The following is a 16,950-nucleotide window of genomic DNA, read 5'->3' as shown; positions in this document are numbered from 1 at the left end:
TCGCATCGGGGAGGGGTTTTCCTTTCCCGAATCGCGGTCACCGGCTTGGTGTTGGGGGTATTCCGTAATAATTGAAAATATGCCTCCGACAGGGGGGGTTTGGGAAAACCCCTTTTCGATTTTTAGTAATGGGGCCCAGCCCCCTTTATGTGGGAGCGAGCGCCAAAAATAGTGGGCAAAAAACTTTCGTCCAAAAACCTTTTTTAAAGTAGTTTCCCCTCTTTTGCGGGGCCCCTTTAAATTTTTTCGTTAAGTTTTCCCGGGAAAGGTGGCCGCCCGGGGGTTCGTCAAATTCGAGAGTTCTTTCGGTGTCCGGAGGGTGCCCCCCGTCCCGGGTAGAAATTTGAAAGATTTGCATCCGACGAGTGTACCCGGAAAAAAAGCAATTATCGTAATAATCGTGTTGCGCCGTCGGCGGAGCGTCGGAAAAGTACGAAACCTTTGTCCGAAAAAGTATTTCCGTATTCGTAGTATTATCCTCGTAGCGGCGCTACTCGCCAGTCAGTGCCCCGGAGGCTACCGCCGCGGGCGAGGACTTGTGTGAACTGAAATCATTCGGTCGTCCGGAGGGTGTCGCCCGTCCGGACGGTGCCGCGCGGTGGTCCGTCCGTCCCCAAGTTGACGCCGGCCGTTTATGTGGTGCCGCACGTATAATACGCCCGCGTACGAGCCGTTTGTTCCTCGGTTGCCGCGCGCGTGATTCGCATCGGGAGAGTGTTCCGTACCGAATCGCGACGTCACCGCTGCTGTGTGTTGCGTATTCCGTAATAATTCGAAATATATGGTCTCCGACACGATGGGTTTGAGAGACACGTTTCGAGTAGTAATCGGACAGCGCCATAATGTCGAGCGAGCGCGAATAGTAAGTAACTTTCGTCCGAACAGTTTTTACGTAGCTCTCCTCGTTGCGGCGCCGTAAATCGTCGTTAAGTGTTCGGAGGTGCCGACCGCGGTTCGTCTGACTTCGAGAGATCATTCGGTCGTCCGGATCGGTGCCGCCCGTCCCGGAGGTGTCTCCGGTCGGCCGTAGTTCCCGGGACGGTTGTTCGCAAGCGAAAGGAGGGGCAGAGAAAGGAAAGAAGGTGCAGATAAGCAAAGGAGGTGAGAAAGGAAAGGAAGCTTCCCCCTCGGGCTACCGGCGGTTGGTTGATTACCTTATGTCCGGCATTTGTTGTGTTTCCTTCTTAATTAATGCTAATTATCGTTGTTTGACATTCGCCATACGGCTATCGTGATAATATTTTATCGTACAATAGGACTTTTCGATCGTTCGCTCTCCGCGACAATGTCTCGATTGAACGCGCCTTTCGGCGCTCGCGCTCGCATACGGCCGTGCGTAGGACCGTGCGTCGCCGACCGCCTGGCCGGCCGGTTGGGTACTATAAGAGATACGTCGCGCTCGGCGCGTCGAACGAGTCGAGCGAGTCCGGACGAGTCGTAAACGTACTTTCTCGAGTCTCTCGCCACTCCGGCGTGTTTCGACCGCTCTCCGTACCGTCGCCGACCGCTTGGCCGGTCGGTTGGGTACTATAAGAGGGTAGGAGAGATTAATATTGTACGTGTCGCGCTCTCGACGTTGACAAACGAAGAATCGCCCGAACGGGTCGAGAACGGATTTTGTCGAGTCGCGACTCTGACACGGAGAGAACATTTATATAAAATGTTTGATTTGGAAACCACGAATATATAAAATAATATACGATCGTCGCAGAACGCGCCGCCGCCAAGTCTTCTCATGCTTGGAGGTTGCGTGTCTCGCGAGAACGTACGTTCGACTCTCGCGTCGTCTCGTATTCCTCTTCGCCGGGGATTACGGTGCGGCTCTTCTCGTTCGTCGCCGAACGCGCGCAAAATTAACGCACACTTATTTATTACGAGCACAGCATTGCCACGAGTCGGTGTCGCAAGACCGAATGGCTCTTATGTGGCGCGCACGCCTCTAGTGTGTTGGCCGCGCGGTTCCCTCTCGTTTCGTACGCAGCAGCGGAATCGTCGCGCTTACCGAGCATCTACTCCACGGATACGAGTTTGCGGGAAGAGTTGCTTCTTCCCGCTCGCTTTGTACGCCGTAGCGAAATCTTATTGCTGGTCGTGTGCGGTTAAACGCGTACGAACCAGACAGAACAGTCCTCGAGTCTAAGCATCGCCATCGTCGATCTAGCGTCAGGGTGAATCGCGCGGTCTCTCGAGACCGCGCATCATAACATTTGGGAGAATAAGAACACGAGTATTTTGATCTTGTGGATTTTTGAACGGAGGAGGAGGAAGAAGAGGAGAGGCGGCGGCGTCGGGGGTTTACTCTCGCCTCCGTCGTTCTCTCGTACGCTTTACATAATAGCGTTAAACACAGCAGAGTGTCGCCGACCGGCTGAGCAAGACCGGCGGCAAATAAAATGGCCATACGAGCGTGTCGCGCGCGGCGTCGGTGTTTCGGCATCGAACGCGCGCTGCGCGCGAAAAAGAGCTAGCCGACGAGTCTTCGGGCTCGCTCGCGAGTTACTCCCTTGCGAGTAACCGAACACGAAGCCTCCCTGGTTGATCCTGCCAGTAGTCATATGCTTGTCTCAAAGATTAAGCCATGCATGTCTCAGTGCATGCCGAATTAAGGTGAAACCGCGAATGGCTCATTAAATCAGTTATGGTTCATTAGATTGTACCCACATTTACTTGGATAACTGGGTAATTCTAGAGCTAATACATGCAAAACAGAGTCCCGACCAGTGATGGAAGGGACGCTTTTATTAGATCAAAAACCAATCGGTGGCGGGGCGGCTCGCCCGTTCGTCCACCGTTTATTTTGGTGACTCTGAATAACTTTGTGCTGATCGCACGGTCCTAGCACCGGCGACGCATCTTCAAATGTCTGCCTATCAACTGTTCGATGGTCGGTTCTGCGCCTACCATGGTTGTAACGGGTAACGGGGAATCAGGGTTCGATTTCCGGAGAGGGAGCCTGAGAAACGGCTACCACATCCAAGGAAGGCAGCAGGCGCGCAAATTACCCACTCCCTGCGCCGGGAGGTAGTGACGAAAAATAACGATACGGGACTCATCCGAGGCCCCGTAATCGGAATGAGTACACTTTAAATCCTTTAACGAGGATCCATTGGAGGGCAAGTCTGTGCCAGCAGCCGCGGTAATTCCAGCTTCCAATAGCGTATATTAAAGTTGTTGCGGTTAAAAGCTCGTAGTTGAATCTGCTGTCGCACCACACCGTTCGGTTCACCGCTAGCGGTGTTGTGTTGCAACTGGCGTGATTGATGTGGGATGGACGTCCTACCGGGTTGGGCCGTAGCCTCGCGAGGGGCGGCCCAACTAATATCCCGTCGCGGTGCTCTTTACTGAGTGTCGAGTCGGGCCGGTACGTTTACTTTGAACAAATTAGAGGCTTTTTAAAGCAGGCTACCTTCGCCTCTGAATACTGCGTGCATGGAATAATGGAATAGGACCTCGGTTCTATTTTGTTTGGTTTTCGTAAACCCCGAGGTAATGATTAATATGGACAGATGGGGGCATTCGTTATTGCGACGTTAGAGGTGACTTATTCGGATCGTCGCAAGACGGAAAGATCAGAACGGAAAGCTTCCAAAAATGTTTTCATTAATCAAGAACGAAAGTAGAGGTTCGAAGGCGTTCAGATAACGCCCTAGTTCTTCTAACCAATAACAGATGCCAGTAGCGATCCGCCGAGTTCCTCCGATGACTCGGCGGGCGGGCAGCTTCCGGGAAACCAAGCTTTGGGTTTCCGGGGAAATATGGTTGCAAAAGTGAAACTTAAAGGAATTGACGGAAGGGCACCACCAGGAGTGGAGCCTGCGCTTAACTTAATTGATCACCAGGGAAACCTCACAGAGCCCAGACACCGGAAAGGATTGACAGATTGATAGCTTTTTTTTTCTTCGGTGGGGGGGTGGGAATGGCCTTTTCTTATTTTGGGGGGGCATTTTTTGGGTTTAAATTTTCCCCGATAACAAACCGGGGCCCTCTACCCCTCCCCCTAAATTGGCGTCCCCTAGGTATCGCGGAACTTTTGAAAGAAAATCTCCCCCGATTTTTAGGAAGAAGTCCTCTTTTTGGAAAGAAAAAAATGTTTTTTCCCAACAACCCGGTTTTGGGCCCTTGACCACACAACCCCGGGAATTGTAAAAAACAAACGGGAACGAAAAGTTTTCTTCATTGACAGCAGACGGAATAAGGAATCGCATTTTTTAATTGACGCGCCAAACGCATTAGAAAACGAGTCAATCACGTGACCGGCGAAATTTCTATTAGCGCCATACTTCACGTCGCGCTTCCCTCCTTTTCCCTGCCCCCTCAGTCAAGTAGTGACCGCTGTGTACTTCGTACGTATTTTTACTTGCTCCGTACTTCCTCGCCGGTGCGTACGATGGTGCGTTAGCAGCAGGCAATCTTCTCTCGATGTACGTATATATATAATAACCTGTGCATATCGTGTCATCGATATATTCGTCAATTTCGCGATCTATGCCATCGATTCGGCAGATTCATTCTCTTTACGGCTCCTTTATCATCGCACATTTATTTCGTTCATGTTGCAGTGCTTGCTGTTCCTCATCATCAAAGCAGCACCGGGAACTCCGGGAAGGAGAAATATCGGGGAATATCGAGGAACATCGAAAGGAGCATCAGGATACGTTGAAAGGAGCATTGTCGGGATAACAGTCGGACAATGATCCTGTTCGCTCGCAATATTCCTGAGTAATCGTGTGGCTCGTTCGCCATGAAGGCTGCCGCGATTGGAGTTTTCCCGCCGATTCGAGATAAGCGCGAATACCGGGAGTGCCGAATCAGTATATATCTACGGGCGATCGTGTGTGTGTTGTTTCGGTGTACATTAATCCGTGCAGTTGTATCGTAACGTGTAATCGAGAACGTTCGGTTGAAATCTCGCCGTTTTCGTCGAAACGATACGATACGGTAGTATTGTATTCCTAAACCTACATAGTGCTTTTCTCGTGTATTATATTTCGCGAATCGCGAGTGTGTGTGACTAATGTATCCAGGAATATATCAAGGATTAAAAGGAGCCTCGAAGGAGATTTATCGGCTACGTCGTTAAAGAGTGAGTCCTTACATGCTTTTTTCTAACCTTTAAACCGAAACATTAGCTTGTGATATTAAACAGTGGTTTGTAACAGGAACAGTTTATACAATAAGTATATTTTTTTGGAGGTTATAAATTAATTATAAAGTGTATATATATATAATTATTTATCATATTCTATTACTTATATTTTATGCCTTATTTATACATAATATATTTTAAATATTTTCCGGAGAAAATTTTATATTTAAATTATTTCTTTATTATTTATTGCACGTAGTTTCCTAAAAAGTAAGAAATATATAGAAAATGTAATATCCTTTAATCAAATATAATGTTTCGATTTAAAAGTTAATTATAAGAGTTTTAACAAGGCTCTGTAATATAAATATAAATTTAACGTATAAGACGGGCAACAAGAGCCAAATCGCGGATGACAATGCGTTATCCTAACGAAACTAAATAATTTTTCGTTAGAATTAAATACCGGTGCACAAGGCACCAAATTTTTACTTGGACACGGCCAAGATTTTAAATATGAAATAATCTCATATTTTGAGATTTAATTTCAATACCCCTTTAACCCCCCTACGGAAAATAAATAAATGAATGCAAGGCATCGCCCGGCAAGCGAAAGGTCTCGGGTTCGATTCCCGATTCAGCGATTTTCGGATCTATATTTTTCTCTTGCATTCATTTATTTATTTTCCGTAGGGGGGTTAAAGGGGTATTGAAATTAAATCTCAAAATATGAGATTATTTCATATTTAAAATCTTGGCCGTGTCCAAGTAAAAATCTGGTGCCTTGTGCACCGGTATTTAATTCTAACGAAAAATTATTTAGTTTCGTTAGGATAACGCATTGTCATCCGCGATTTGGCTCTTGTTGCCCGTCTTATACGTTAAATTTATAAAAGTTAATTATTTTATAAATACATTTCTAAGAATATATCAAAATAAATAACTGAAAGCTGAGAAATGTGAAAGAATAAGAGAGATATATAAGTAAAACACTAGCACCTGATGATATATATGATAACATTTTCATAAATTGTTTCTAACATATATGTCAAACTGAAAGTTCAGATATAATAAGCAATATGTGCGAAATATTATTTTAAACGTACGCGTGTAAAAGGATAACAATTAAAAATTTGTCACTTTAATGGCTACAACACCTTGTGTAGCATTAATTTACGTAAAGTGAAACATTAGTATCTGACGATATATAAATAAAATTAAAATTTTATAAATTGTTTCTAGCATATATGTCAAACAAAATTCAGATACAATAAGCAATATCCTCGAAAGATTATTTTAAACTTAAACGTACGTGTATAAAAGATAATTAAAAACTTGTCACTATAATGGCTACAACACCTTCTGTAGCATTAATTAATGTAAACACGAAAGTCATTTGTTCATTATTTCTGCGAATCGTCAGAAAAATCACGGACCATCGACGACAAAATTGCTCGCGTGGGTACTTTAATCGCGGCGATTTATCCTGGGGCGAGGACACGATTGAAACCGCAATTCAATGGAAATAGCCCCGGGTCCCCTTTCACTACGCATTTTCTTTGAGGGCGCGAAGTGACAAGCTGGTGAAATAGACGAGGGAGAAGACGCGGCGTTAAAATTCCGCGTCGTTCTATCTTCCCTACATAATATATATGCGTATATAGAGAAAGAGAGAAAGAACGTGCGATATATAAAACTAGATCGCGCGCGAACTTGGCGCGTATATACTTTTTACAAATCCGTCAATTTATCACGATGTTCGAGAGCGAAATGCGCTGTGTGCGCTGCCCTTCCAGATGGACCCGTTTTTTCACGGTCGAACGGTCGAACCTCGTAACCGATATTTTATCCCGTAACGATAAGAGTTCCAAGTTGAACTGATGTAACGCGATTTTCTTCTTGCTGGCGCGCGAAAACGTCGACGAGATTCTTGAACAGTGATCCTTTCGCTTGTGCCAAAAATTAATGCAAGAAAGAACTTGCGAAGATAAATCTCTTTTTGTAATTTTTTAGCATTTACATAATTCTAAAGTCTTTTGCTATAGCTTAAAGCACATTTTTAGAAATTGTTTCTAGTGTACCAGAAGCTCGTCGAATTATGGAAATAATTTCTGTTTTCTTTTTTAATTTTACGTAACATATATATGCATATGTAATACATGTATAGTTTTTCAGAATTATATTTAATATCACGAGAAGCGATTTTAGAATCGTTAGACAAGCTTTGATGCGTCACAATAATATCCACCAAAAGAAAATCGTGAAATTTCATGAATTTTACTTTGTGATAATCTAAATTTCAAAAATTACTCATCTGAAAAAATCTAAGAGAATTTTTTAAATATTGTCTTACTTTAAATTTTAGGAATAAAGATTTAGGAATAAAGATTAAAGGATTAAAGATTAAACTTTTAAAACTTTTTCTGTAGATATAAATTTAGTTTTTTCTCTTAAGGAGTAGAAATTCTAAATTTAAATCGAAATTTTTTTTAAATAAATAATTTTAAATCTAGATTTTAGTTTTTTTTCTTGAATGAGGACATTTAATTTACATTGTTTAACGAATCAGATCTTGAATTTATACTTCCTTTATTAAGGCAGAAATATTTTATTATTTAAATTTTGTTAAGAAATATAAGGGCTCTAAAGACGCTGAAAGAGTTTAATGTTTGAACTTGTGTACCTGTGATCTGTTTAATTTTCTTAATTCCGCTGCGTGTTGTGTCGGAGAATGAAGACTGTGATGACAGTCGTGCATGGCAGGTATATCAGATTCTGTATAGCATAGCATAGCGAAACAGCGGCAGCAGCTTCTCCGACTTGGGTGCTCTCGTAGTAGTAAATCAACTCAGTCAGAGAGAGAACAGGATATAATTCGGGATATCACGCTCTGGCTCTATGCTTTAACGTAATATTCTCCTTCTCGTGACATTAACATACGATTTTGCGGAAACTTGACAAATACAATTATTCTAACTCAATACAAGAATCTTCCATTTACATTTAATCATGAAATTATATTTACATATTTAATCTCATATAGATAATTTAAAATGAATAAAAATTTCATATTTAATATTACGAAATTTAATATTATACTAAACTTTTATAATATTTATAATAATTTAATATTCGTAACAAAATTTCACATTTATCGAGTGGGAGGGAAGGTTAAAGTCAATCGGATATTAAATTAATACCGTAAATATACATACGTGTATATCATATTTTCTTTCCCAGAATTTCGAAATGTTTCGCTGAGGGTTAACGTGATTCCTTATCGATAAATAATTCGCGGTAATAAATCCTTGCCGATAATATTGTTTTCGCGCAGTTTGCGGTCCCTCTATTTTCATCACGTTCTGATAACGCGACCCTCGCCTTATATTCGCGTTCGCCAGCGGGTTATACAAGAGTTATTCTAGTCGCCTCTTCTCATTCTCTCGCGTGACAGATCGGGCACGTGGGGGAAAGGGACGGGAAATCGGTGGGACGGAAGGCGCGCGAGATGGGGTGGCAGGAAATAGATGGGCTAAACCCATTCATTTGTGACGTAGATTAATATCTCTTTCAGCTTTGACCGAAATTTCGCGGCGACGCGACGAGCCGTTGCGTTGTAGTAGTAAGTAGTCGCGGTACCACAATGCCGCACCAGGACAATGTAACGAGCGAATAGTAACCTTGGCTCGTATTCTCCCGATCGACGAGATGAAATGATTCCCCGGGACGTGGCGTCTCTTTCTCCTATTGCAAAAGCAGGGGCACTTTCTTTATATCGGGCGGCATTAAGAATAAAACGTTATTGCAGCTCGGACTCGTTTTCGCAGTCGAAAGGGTATTATTACGCAATTAAATTTCGAGCGAAATTAATCTCCACGGTTACTGCGAGAGAGAGAGAGAGAATATGTTTGTTTCTTCTACTTGTTTTACGGATTAATTTAGGAGAGATGTTGTGTTGCTGAAAAATCCACAGCAGAAATTTCCGATCCTCTGTCGCGGACTTTGTCGCTGTATCGCTGCAGGAACAAGAGTTTCATCGTTTTGTATGCGAATAGTCGTATGAAAACATATAATCCCTTGAGTTATACAAGTAGAAACGTGAACTGTTTGCAAACGGTTAATGTGTGCAAGTAAAGAAAGTTACAGACGATAGAATTCTATTCAAGACAACGATTGTGTTAAGGAGTACATATACTGGATATAAGTGACATAATATGAAAGAAAAATTATAGTTATAATTAATGATCATTATGAAAAAAAAGATTATTAATATAATATTATACATAGAGAGAATTTTCTTTTAGAATTTACTCTGAAAATCATGATAATTATGGGACAATATGTATTGGAAGAATTTTATAAGAGTTTTCCAATATTTACACCTAATAAAAAATATTAATATTTACTATAATAAATATAAAATTGTTCGATTAATTTTACTATGTACGTATATTAATATTTTTTATTGTGCTAGATATTAATTAGAGAAAAACTTTTCTAAAATTTTTCTAATCCATATCGTCCCATACGATTACCATGATTTTCAGGGATAAATTCTAAAAGAAAATTCTCTCCGTGTATAGTAAAAATCAGGATTTCTAATTCGAGAATTGTAAGCTATACATATATTTTATATCTTCCATAGTATCTTGGATTTTAAATAAAGATAATTCGTCCTTCTCCTCTCTTGGCATATTTCGCGAGCGATTATAATTCTCTTGGTTCTTCCTTGCCGCCAAAACAAACGGATATCGTATATTTGATTCTGCCCTAGTTTCATCCTCAAACAATTCGCTTTCCTTTTACAGTCGTCCTTCGTACGCCGCGAAACGGTTAATCGCGATTTCCGATCGCGTTTTGTTTCTCCAAAAATACACAGACACATACATCTATCTATATCTCTGCCCACCCTACACCACCGCGTTAAAGTTCGCCAAGTTTGATAGGTTTCTCGCCCTCGCGCGTTGCACGAAACCGGCATCATTCGGCACAAAGCATTTTAATAAAACGCGATCAGCGTTTGCTCGCGTTCGCCCGGGCCTTTATAACTGGGTCGACTTTTCGCGACGTTCGATAACTGCAACAGCAGCCAGCAGTAGCAGCGAAAAGCAGACGGCAAACAGCAACGAATGAAGTTTCCGTACGACGTTTATTACAACCGCCGGATACGAAAAGCGAGAACGGCGGCAGGGTTTAATGGAACGCAATAGCCCGGCGCGAATCCAGTTTCCGCACAAATTTCGTTCCTGCACTCTTCTTCGTTAACCGGCCCTTAACTCGTGGATATATCCAACTTTATTTCGCACGCGTGACTATCTCTCTCTGAATGGTTGCGGCTCCGATATAGTTTCGTGGAAAATTAACATAGATATTCAATTATATTTTTTTTTTAAATGTAGTATCTCCCATTATATTATATTATAATAGAGAATTTTATATTAAAAATTATTATATTTTACGATATCAGCGTTTTATATTATAAAATGCATAAAATGCATAATCATATATATATAATATTGTTAGAAATATTACACACACACACACACACACACACACACACACACACACACACACACACACATCACTCGAAGAGAACGATCTTTATTAAAAAAATATGAGAAAGATTAATAGGAAATATTCTTATAATCAAACTATTCCTTTGTCGAACGATATTTGTATAAAATGCAGATATGTGCGCTATGCACGTATAGCGAAACACAAACGCAAGCTCCCAACCTTTGCGATACAAAGACGTGTGAGAACTTTAATGTCCTCGTTAGCCGCCGCGGGTTTCCCATCGCGCCACGTCCGAGCTCCGTAATTTAACTTTGTGTTTAATTCACACAAAACGATACAAAGAGTGTGTGTTGCTATTCGTTTGAAAAGTTCGGGGTCAAGAGGATTTGCGCGATAGGTACAATCCGATAACAATGGCGTTGTGCTTCGGCTTGTTCCTGACCGTTCCAGACTCATCCGTTCCCCGGTATCGTTCCCGGGGATTTCGTGTATGAAATCCCCTACCTTCCCTTCTAACAAACGTTTCGTGTTTCGCAATCTGAGGTCGAAAGCACTGTAGCATCGGCTAATTGGAAGCAGCTTCCACTCGATACCGATATCCGTGGATGCAATTGACGTACGCTTTGATGCATTGTCGTGTAACGGATGAGGAAATAAGCGAACCGGTGATGATGTAAAAACCACGCGCCGTGCGATTGATATTGCGCATTGTACTATATGTTTCTCTCTTTCATTCGATTTTTTTTTTTTTTTTTTCATTTTATTTAAATTTTTATTAGCTGCTTCCACACACGTGATTCGATCGATTGGAAAACCGTGTTGCGATTAATTTTTTTGTTTCCCCCTCGATTGCATGGCGTGTTCTCCGCGCATTACGCGCGCACTCGATATTTTAATATTACGATATTTCTGCCGAATCCATTCTCGTTGTTTTCATGTGTCAATTACACGTTCCGTATTTACATTCATCGGCGATGTATGCGCGCGCGCATATATTGACCTATTTTTTTAAATAACCTGGCTATCGATTTTTAATATCGGTTTTTTTAATGTCTGTATACGTGTCCGGTTAAAATTCTTTTTTATTTTATATCCCGCGAACTTTTGAGAGGTCATGCATTACCGGGCTTTTACATAAAAGCGATTAGCCGCTAGATTTAATTATCTCGGATCGACAAAATGTTCGAAAAGACTCACTAATATTAATAATAATGTTGTAAAAATAATAATATTGTAGGCGTGCGATTATTTTCGAGAGTATGTATCACGCCATCATATTATTGTCGCCTTGTCGTCTCGTCCTCGATTATTTATTTATATTTATGTTACCGTGTGCGAATAATAAGAGATTTGATCCGTGTAGAAAATAACAGATGCGACCGTTCGAAAACAAACCAGAGCACGGGTTAGTTGTCGCTTAGCGATTGGCTCAAGTACGATAGGAAGGGATTATTAGGGAAATTAGGAGCGATATAAGTATCAGCGATTTTTGGTAGACACATACACAGAACGCTCTCTTTTTGGACACACTCTCTCTTACGATCGAGGACCGCCGAGGTCGGAGCGACGGCGAAGAGACAAGGGAACATTTGGCATTTGGACGACAAGAGGCACCTTGAGTTCGCAATAAATATATTATACTCTAATCTCAATTCCTTATTTGATCCGGATTCTTTCCTGACTAATTAACCCGGTCTCCTTACATATATATCTATTTGCTCCACAATCGTTTATCGGCCTACAGTTTATCAGAAGTGGGATCGAGGCGTTGCACCCGGTTTCGCGAATTCGACTGGAGACAGGCGATTTCGGGATTTGTTCGCGATACGTGTCGAGTGTGAGACGCGCAGGTGGAGACGATTGACGCGTGGTGATCGTCGGGTTGCGTGAGTATCGTGGACGTCGCGGTGTGCCGAATAGTCGAGCGGATCGGAGTGACAGCAACGATGCAGCCGAGTGATTTCACCATCGCTGAGATGAAGGAGGCTCTTCGCGAGAGGGGACTGACGTTAGGAGGATCAAAGGCCGAGCTCATCCAGCGGCTGAACACCAACGACTCAGGTGTGTGGACGAAATTGAGCGATCAACGGAGGCAGGCGATTTGTTCGGATGACATCCTGGATTCGGAAACTGCGCGTTCGCCCAGTGAACAAGGTGACGCTATGGAGATGGAGACCGTGGACGACACCCCGAGACTAGTGGATCGAGTGAGCATGACGACGCCGAAACCGAGAGAGTGTGACGACGCGATGCAGGCAGAACTTTTGCTACTGCGTCGAGAACGAGAGATTTTGGAGAGAGAGCGGCAGTTACTTCAACGAGAAATAGAAGTAATGAGAAGTGCAACCTCCACACCGACGACAACGAACGGCAGTGTCATTTCTGCGTTCGGTGGTGTGAGGGGAATTAAGGAGTTGCTGCCTGAATTTGACGCAACGGATAGCACCTTCTGGAGGTGGAAGCAGCAGTTGGAGTTATTGAGACGCACGTATCAGCTGGACGATAATTCGACGAGAGTGTTAATTAGCTCTCGGTTGAAAGGCCGTGCGTTGTCTTGGTTTCACTCAAGGGCCGAGCATGTGACACTGGACCTGGGGGACCTTCTGCGAGAGATGGAGTCAATGTTCGATCTGCGACCAGGAAAATTGACGCTGAGGAGAGAATTTGAGGCTCGCGTGTGGAAGAGAGACGAGCAGTTCTGTGATTATTATCACGAGAAGGTGATTCTCGCGAATCGCATACCGATCGCGGAAGACGAGCTCCTCGATTATATCATCGAGGGAGTGACCGATCCTCGTCTGCAGAGCCAGGCGCGCCTGATGAACTTCCAATCTAGAAGAGAATTATTGAAGGCGTTCGAAAAGGTGGTTCGAGTACATTCGGAGAGACCAGACGTCCGACCGAGGGGAGACGGAGCGAGGACAACTAGCGGAGGAAGAGCGGAGACATCGACACGGGGAGACTCGACGAGGTGCTACAGGTGTCGCGGAGCAGGACATACTGCGGATCAGTGCGTGCGACCACAGGCAAAGCGAGTGTGTTATGTGTGCGAATCTCCGGATCATTTGGCTAGGGAGTGTCCGAAGCGAAGTCGGTCCGCGGCGTCGGAAACGCTGAACAATGGTGCGCAAACTGCGTCGATGAACGTCGTACAACCTGTCGCGTTGTTAAAACCTTATACGATTACCGTAAAAATTATAATGGAAAACGAGAATAACGGGTTCAATAATTACGTGGTGGATGCAATAATAGACTCGGGTTCTCCAATTAGTTTGATCAAAAGCGAGATAATTCGGGGCGACTCACGTCTGCTCGCCGGTGAGAGCATCGATCAATTTTGTGGAATTAACGGCTCGCGGTTAAATATCGACGGCATCGTTCACGCCGACTTAGAGGTGAGAGGCGTGCGTTTGAAAATGAAGTTTTACACGGTGCCTCATAATACGATGGCGTATAGTGTGCTACTCGGTAGAGATTTCTTGAATTGTCCGTCGTTGCGTGTTACTTTAGGGCAAGATCTCGAAATTGTAAGCACGGAAGAAGCGCGCGTCATTTGCCAAATGATGCATATTGAATGCGACGATAGTGTTGTACATCCGAGCGAAGAGTTGAAAATTAATCCGGCGGTTGACAAGGATGCGGCCGAAAAAATCCGCGAGATCTATGAATCTCGTTATCTAAGTAATTTTCGAGCGGAGAAGTGCGTGCCGGATTTCGAAATGATTATCGCACCGAAACATGAACAACCGATAAGTATGCGCCCGCGGAGATTATCGGTCGCGGACAAGGAAATCTTACGCGAGATTGCGACGAGAGACACCGACGAGAATATAGAGCCTGTTTTGAATTATCCTGTACCACGTAACATCAGGGACGTACATAGGTTCGTCGGATTCGTGAATTATTTTCGTCAATTTATTCCGAGATTTTCATTGGTGGCAAAACCATTGTACGATTTGATTAGAAAAAACTCTGTCTTTAAGTTTAGCCGTCACCTGTTTGTTGTCATTGACGCGTTCGCTAAATTTATCCGGCTCTACCCGCGTAAGTCGACAGCATCGGAGGAATCGATAAAGTATCTCTGTGAATATTTCCGCGCGTATAGTAAACCGAAACGTTTAATTTCGGACAGAGGAACTTGTTTCACATCTGACGTATTTAAGAGATACTTGGAATCCGGTGCCATAGAGCACGTATCAATCACTGTGAGCACGCCGAGAGCAAACGGACAGGTGGAAAGATTTAATAAAAAGATAACTGGTATATTTGCGCCCGATCAAATGCGTCCGTATATGCATTGTATAATGACTCAGAATTGAGTAAATTGTTCGTCGGACAACGCGATACTTCCCTAAGGGTGGAATCGAGACTTGCGTATTTTATTTTGCTTTATTTTATCGTTTGACCGAGACGGCCAAAATGTCAGAATGGCCGAACTGTAGGCGTGCGATTATTTTCGAGAGTATGTATCACGCCATCATATTATTGTCGCCTTGTCGTCTCGTCCTCGTGTTCGATTATTTATTTATATTTATGTTACCGTGTGCGAATAATAAGAGATTTGATCCGTGTAGAAAATAACAGATGCGACCGTTCGAAAACAAACCAGAGCACGGGTTAGTTGTCGCTTAGCGATTGGCTCAAGTACGATAGGAAGGGATTATTAGGGAAATTAGGAGCGATATAAGTATCAGCGATTTTTGGTAGACACATACACAGAACGCTCTCTTTTTGGACACACTCTCTCTTACGATCGAGGACCGCCGAGGTCGGAGCGACGGCGAAGAGACAAGGGAACATTTAGCATTTGGACGACAAGAGGCACCTTGAGTTCGCAATAAATATATTATACTCTAATTTCAATTCCTTATTTGATCCGGATTCTTTCCTGACTAATTAATCCGGTCTCCTTATATATATATCTATTTTGTCCACAATCGTTTATCCGCCTACAATATTATCAATCATCGCGCGGTTTGCTCGACTCGGATATAGAATATTGGAAAAAATACACGTACATACGTATAATAATTTGAATAATAATATCGTTTAAATAATAATGCGGACAATAATATCATGTATGTGTGTTATCTCGATTTAAGCCTCTGAGAATTTCATGATATCTATCAATGATAATTTCCAAGCCGCGTAGCGTGATGCACGATACCTGCGGTAGCAATCCGTAAACGCGGCGCCCTGCTGGCATGATAATAATTAAATCTCGTGTAGCTAGCGATGCAAAATAGCGTTTCACCCAGCGACCTTGGATCATGATCGTAACGAGGTAAATTTATCCGAATTGTAATTTGCAGCGTGCTCCGATGTGTCGCGGATGATTGGGCGAAATTCCTCTTTGCTTCTACGAGCGGGAGCAACCCGAGTAATTCGAGCCGCGAATTTGCGATAAACCAACGCTCTCGCGTAATGCAACGAGCAAAACGGTTAACGTTGATTCGCGCTACGGTGACTTTGCCGGCGCGATACATATTAAAACAATATTTCGCTATCAAACGAAATGGAGAGAGAGAGGAGCGCGCGTTGCGGCTCAGGTAGCGTCCTGGATATCGTTAATCTTCGTTAATCCACCGCCGACCGTAGCCGTCGGATTACACGTTGCACTGTGGTTCTCCCCCGCCATTCTCGCGGACTTATCGACAAAATAATTATTTAGAGTCTATATATATTTCGCGGATAAAATATTTTCACGTACCAAGAGAGAGAGAGAGAGAGATGTTCTCTATTCAGCTGTCGATTTTTCGCTTTTTATCTCGAATCAGCGGCAACTTTATTGTAGATTCGCAAGCGGGAGAAATAGCAACGGGATTTAATTTATGCTTAATTAATCGAATGATGCAAACAGAAAGTTATTATCACACAAAGTTTTATCAATGTTACGTGATATTAAATATGAATGTGTAATTTATACAAAAAATAAAACACAATTATGTATTTCCATATAAACAGAAATACATTTAACGTCAAACTTGATTTATAAATATAATCAACAAATTTAATTTTATTATATTATTATTTGCTCTCTTGATTGTGAATTGTATTGTATTTTTCAAATTAAATAAAAATCTTATATTTAGATATAAATCTCACTAATACGTAAATTATTTGCTCTCTCGATTGTGAATTGTATTTTTCATATTAATTAAAAATCTTATTTTTAAATATAAATTTCATTAATACGTAAATGTTGTTATAATAATTATATTTATTTAATGCAAACACACAAAAAAATATAATTCACATATCGGAAAATAATTATCTCAAACAATTTTCCGAAACCGCGTGAAATAAGCGTGAAATTTATAAAAGGCGATTGTATTATAGATAAACAG

At 42.5% G+C, this 16,950-nt stretch overlaps 1 protein-coding gene and 1 pseudogene across 1 annotated transcript; both read left to right on the top strand.

Annotated features, from left to right (window-relative positions):
• The first annotated feature begins 2,531 nt into the window (after positions 1-2,531).
• On the top strand, positions 2,532-3,748 carry LOC146724867 (small subunit ribosomal RNA; annotated as a pseudogene).
• Positions 3,749-12,480: 8,732 nt separating this feature from the next.
• LOC146724866 (uncharacterized) lies at positions 12,481-15,460 on the top strand. The gene is given in 2 exon segments (XM_085488646.1): positions 12,481-14,289; positions 14,291-15,460. Coding segments are annotated over 2 exon segments (1,776 nt in total). The 5' UTR covers positions 12,481-12,549; the 3' UTR covers positions 14,327-15,460.
• Positions 15,461-16,950: the final 1,490 nt, after the last annotated feature.

Source organism: Nylanderia fulva, unplaced genomic scaffold, assembly GCF_048542155.1.
Source record: "Nylanderia fulva isolate GAGA-0341 unplaced genomic scaffold, ASM4854215v1 Scaffold1122, whole genome shotgun sequence".
Lineage (NCBI taxonomy): Eukaryota > Metazoa > Arthropoda > Insecta > Hymenoptera > Formicidae > Nylanderia > Nylanderia fulva.
The sequence above is the reverse complement of the archived record's forward strand: the minus strand, read 5'-3'. Positions and strand labels throughout refer to the sequence as shown.